This window comes from Capsicum annuum, chromosome 1, assembly GCF_002878395.1.
Source record: "Capsicum annuum cultivar UCD-10X-F1 chromosome 1, UCD10Xv1.1, whole genome shotgun sequence".
Lineage (NCBI taxonomy): Eukaryota > Viridiplantae > Streptophyta > Magnoliopsida > Solanales > Solanaceae > Capsicum > Capsicum annuum.
In genome coordinates this window covers 242,569,328-242,574,572 of record NC_061111.1, presented here as the reverse complement: position 1 = coordinate 242,574,572, position 5,245 = coordinate 242,569,328, and the positions used below count along the sequence as shown (strand labels likewise).

The window sequence follows — 5,245 nt, the reverse complement described above, 5'->3', positions numbered from 1 at the left end:
ATTTCGGCACTGAGCCACTGGCGGAGGAAGGAGTTGCAACTGCTGGCTTAGGATGAAACTGCGAACGGTTTCCTCCTTCTGATTTGGGTTGAGCAAAACTAAAACTGCCTGATCTTGCTCTCTTGTTTTGCCTCTCCCTAGTCCTAATCTTCTGCTTCTCTATTTGCTGAGCATGGTTCATGAGCCTAGCTAAAGTCATATCACTGTTCAGCATCGCAGACCTACACTCATTCACCACACTATCATTCACTCCTGACACGAGCTTGCTCATCTTAGCCTTGTTGTCTACAACCACATGAGGGGCATATCTAGCTAGTTGAGTAAATCTGAGAGAATACTCTTTAACCGTCATATTTCCCTGCCTGAGGTTGATGAACTCTAGAACTTTTGCCTCCCTCAGCTCTTGGGGAAAGAATCTATCTAAGAAAGCCATGACAAATTTCTCCCACTCTATGGGACCTGTACCATCTACCCTCTCGAACTTTCACTGTTTGTACCAAGTGTAAGCAACATCCTGTAACTAGTATGCGGCTAACTCGGCACTCTGACAAAAAGTAACTCCCATGATGTCTATGACCTTCGGGACTTGGTCAATGAATTTTAGAGGGTCTTCATCAGACTTAGACCCGAAGAAAGATGGAGGGTTCATTCGGGTGAAGTCCCGAATCCTAGCAGCGGTTGAGTTGGCCACTAGATTGATCGGAATAACTGGTGGCCGTTCATTTTGGGTAGCCACAGACTAAGCAAGTGTGGTGAATGCGGCCTTAAACTCTGCATGAGAAACATGTTCTCCTAAAGGATCTTCGGGCTGAGGAGCGGGTTGGTTTCTTCTCTTTGGAGACATATTCTGAAATAAGAGAAGAACGAATTAGACTGAGAGTTTAACTTAAGATTATACTCACTAGCACGACATGAATACTGAAAGAGAGGGAACTGTTCCTAAAATATCTCATAGACTTTTGTACCTAAATGTGGCGCGCAACACATCCATGCACAAGACTCTACTAGATGCGACTTTCAGACTTCTTAGGACTCCATTGAACCTTAGGCTTTGATACCAAGTTTGTAACACCCCGATTTGCTGAACCGGAATGCTACACGGTGCTTATAACCTCGAGGGACTACGAGCTAACCCATGACTGATATCTGTACCTATACACTGCATAATATACTTGTAGAATGTGAAAAACATGAACAATATGCCATAAGGTTCAACTGAATAGAATATCTGATCAAAATAACATCCATATAAGGTAACAAATAACCAAAACAACTGAAAGATGAATCTAAAATCTGAACTAAATCTGAAAGCCTCTAAATACCGTCTGAAATAAGTAGTTGAAGGAACATGTCTCCAACTAACTTCGTCTAGCAAAACTGATCTGAAATAATGAATGAAATAAAATAATATCGTCCTCGAATGGATGAGGACTCACTACAACTCTGCGACTGGAATGCTACTGCTGATCTGGAACTCGTGTCTCTGAACCTATGGTGTAACATGAAAGAAAGCACCATAGCGCAAATGCGTCAGTACGACTGGGAGTACTGAGTATACGAGTGAGGTAGGCTAAATGCAAAAGGGTTTACATGCATGAACAATGCTAACTGACTGACTGATATGAACGCAAGAGTACAAACATGCATACATAGTAACTAAAATCATGAATACATGATATCTGGATCTATACGCTAATACATGGTTTACTGTTATCTAACATAACTGATACTGAAATTTTGATAACATGGATGACTCTGTCTGATAGTCTTGAATCTGATGGAACTACCTGAGTTCCGTACTGTAACTGAATTGACTGTAACTGACAGTCCGAGTATACTGAAATTTGAAGAACTATCTGAGTTCTTTTACTGAGACTGGGACTGAAACTGTGGGAGGTAGTCGCTTAACCGACATACCCCAATAACGCATATAGCTAGGTTGGGGTCCAATCTTTGCCCCGACAGGAAAGGTGTCAATACCGCGCCACTGGTAAGGACAGATGTGAGTGACCCTTAGCTGGCAGGTACTTGAATGAATGACCTACATTTCCCTTTTAATCAATTTTAATAGGAATGATTTTTTTACTTTTTTGGTAACACTTTAATTTTAACTTTTCACATAACATTTTAAGACCCAAGGTTAACAAAAATTTTAATACATTTGACATAACTTTAATATAAGACTAACAAATTCAAAAGTTTTCTTTATTTTTTAAACTATATGAAAAGTCAATGCATGTCATTCTTTTTTAAACGAGGAGTTATATTTTTCATATAATTTCTTAAACATAAGCATAAATCTATTTTATAAAATTAAAAATTATATATATCGTAATTCAAACACAAAACGAAGTGTGAGATCACCTTTACATAACAATGGATAGAGGAGTACTAGATTCTACACCTTCCATCTCATTTTTTGTGTCGTCATTTGATCGATATGGAGTTTAAGAAATAAATAATAACTTTGTAAACTTTACAAAAAATGCTCTCTTAAAATCATTTTTATATTTACTTTTGGGTTAGCTTTCTTATTAAGTGAGATTCAATAAAAATAAAATGAAAATAATGTCATTCAGTTGCCAAATAAAAAAGAAATATTTCTTCCGTCTCATTTTATGTGTTGCCATTTTTTTTTAGTCCATTCAAAAAAGAATACCATCTTCCCTTATTTGGTAACTATTTAATGACAACATATCCATTTTATCCTAATTGAGTCCCACTTAATAAAAAAATATTATTAAAAAGTAAATTTTAAGAGGGACAATATTATAAAATTTATAAAATTATCATTTATTTCTTAAATTTTATGCTCAATCAAAAGGCAACATACAAAATGAAATAGAGAAAGTAACATTCTTTTTAAAATTAATTAATAAAAATGAGTAAGCATAAAATGGACAGAATATTTTTTAACCGTGGAGATCATAGCTCCACATTATTGACTCCCAGCCACTGGATGTTAAATTGAACGAGTCAAAAGCCAAAAAGGGGACTAATCATTTTTGGCATTAAACAAAACTAAAAGCACAAATGGGGAACAGAAACAAAGTGACAAGTCCAGCTGGGGGAACAGCTAACGGCATCGCTTTTTGAGGTTCTTACATGCTAAGAGCTTTCCTACCCTTCTACTCCATCGCAATTGTTTTTGCTCTCTCCATATTTTAGAGAGAATGATTTATTTATTTTTTTATAATATATTGATTTAAATTTTAAATATGATATATTTAAAATTATAAAATAAAAAAATATTTTAATATATTTGACATAATTTTAATATAGATAAGATCACAAGAATTAAAGTTTCTTTACTTTATCAAATCAAGTTAGATTATTTTTCTTAAAACAGAGAAAATATATTTTTTAATTTCTCAATTATTTATCATATAATATTTTTATGTTATTTTCAAATATATAAATTTTATATTAAAAAACTTTAAAGATTGAAATTAAATTATAATTCTGCCACGTAAAATGAAACTCCACGTAAATTGGGTTGAAAAGTAGCATTATAAATAACACATGAGGACTACTTCGGAGCAAAACATTCTTCAATGGCCTCTCTTTCTCTGACCAAATGTTCTTTGTTCCTTTTACTCATCACTTTATCAGCTTCCTTCTTTTCTCCTTCATCTGCTCAAACGAAATGCAACATTAGATCTGTTTACCAACTGGGTGACTCCCTCGCTGACGCCGGTAATGTCATCCGTACGCCGGGCGCTTCCATCATCTTCCGCGCCGACCGTTCTCCTTATGGCGAGACTTTCTTCAGAAGACCCACTGGCCGCTTCTCCAACGGCCGCGTCATTACCGACTTTATTTCTCAATCTTTCAAACTCTCCTTCCTCAATGCTTACTTAGACAGAGGCGCTTCTTTCACCCAAGGAGTTAATTTCGCCGTTGCTGGTGCAACGGCCCTCGACACTTCCTTCTGGGCCGCTCGAAATATTCGGTTGCCCACATGGAACACACCGTTGTCGAACCAACTAGGTTGGTTCAAAACCCATCTCCAGTCCACCTGTGGGTCTAGATGTGCAGAGACCCTCAGAAACTCTCTTGTTATAATGGGAGAATGGGGAGGAAACGATTACTACAATTGTTTCTTCCAGAGAAAGCAGATCCCAGAAGTAAGGACCTATGTTCCTTTTGTTGTCGCTGGGATTATGAGAGGCATCAAAGATGTGATTCAGCAGGGAGCCACGCGCGTGTTGGTTCCAAGTATTTACCCTTTAGGATGCCTCCCACTCTACCTGACATCATTCCCTGATAATAATACAAGTGCTTACGACAATTTGGGCTGCTTGAGAAACTTCAACGACTTTGCTGCCTATCACAATAGGTACTTGAACAGGGCTCTGGCGAATCTGCAAAACCAGTTCCCAAATGTTAGCATTGTGTACGGGGATTTCTACGGTGCCATTTTGACTCTTATCCGTAACCCTTCTTCCTATGGATTTAACCAGAACACTTTGCTTACTGCATGTTGTGGAACTGGAGGGCGATACAATTTTAACTTTGGGACTGTATGTGGAGCAGCTGGAATCAATCCTTGTTCGAATCCAGCAAAATATGTCCACTGGGATGGAATTCATTTGACAGACGAAGCTCATCGTCGTATTACCGACATTCTTGTCAAAGACATGTTGTCCAAATTCCGATGTGTTGTTTAATAGGCTAAGATTATACAAAAAAAAAAAATAAAAAAAAAAATGTGTTGAATAATAGTTGGATGCTTTTAACACTTTGTTTGGACGATGGTTTCTAGGTATGATATGGTATACTTATTAAGAGAACCACGTTTGTTTGGATTATTTTTTAAAATATATAATATGATATGATTTGATTTCATGGTTTGATAACATTGAAAATACTCACTTTATGTAACTACCGATTTGGTGGTATCCATGGTTGTTTATTTTTTTCAATTATGTCTTTAATCAATATTACTATATAATTTTATTTTATTTTTCACCTTATATTATTTAACTCCACCTCCTACCTTAACCTCCACCCACCTGCCTCACCCCCTCCCCACCGTCCCTTGTCCCCTCCCTCCAATTTTTAAAAATTTTTCTTTTTCCTAGAAAATTTCATAATTTTTTGCTTATCCCAACCTGTTAAACTCAATCTCATTTTTTTTAAAAATAATTTTTTTTTCTTATCCCACATCCACCCCAGCCCTCCCCCCACCTACTGACCATCGAACTTGGAATCAAAATGAGTCACGAAATTTAAAAAATAATCA

The 5,245-nt window shown here is 36.6% G+C and overlaps 1 protein-coding gene across 1 annotated transcript; it reads left to right on the top strand.

Annotated features, from left to right (window-relative positions):
* Positions 1-3,479: 3,479 nt before the first annotated feature.
* Positions 3,480-4,859, top strand: LOC107849310 (acetylajmalan esterase). Its single transcript, XM_016693922.2, has one exon. It carries the CDS (start codon positions 3,555-3,557, stop codon positions 4,668-4,670), a length of 1,116 nt encoding a protein of 371 aa, XP_016549408.2. The 5' UTR covers positions 3,480-3,554; the 3' UTR covers positions 4,671-4,859.
* The last annotated feature ends 386 nt before the right edge of the window (positions 4,860-5,245 follow it).

Bases quoted from the DNA above. Each gene is read 5' to 3' on its own strand.
- LOC107849310 (XM_016693922.2), top strand. From the start codon at position 3,555: ATGGCCTCTCTTTCTCTGACCAAATGTTCTTTGTTCCTTTTACTCATC.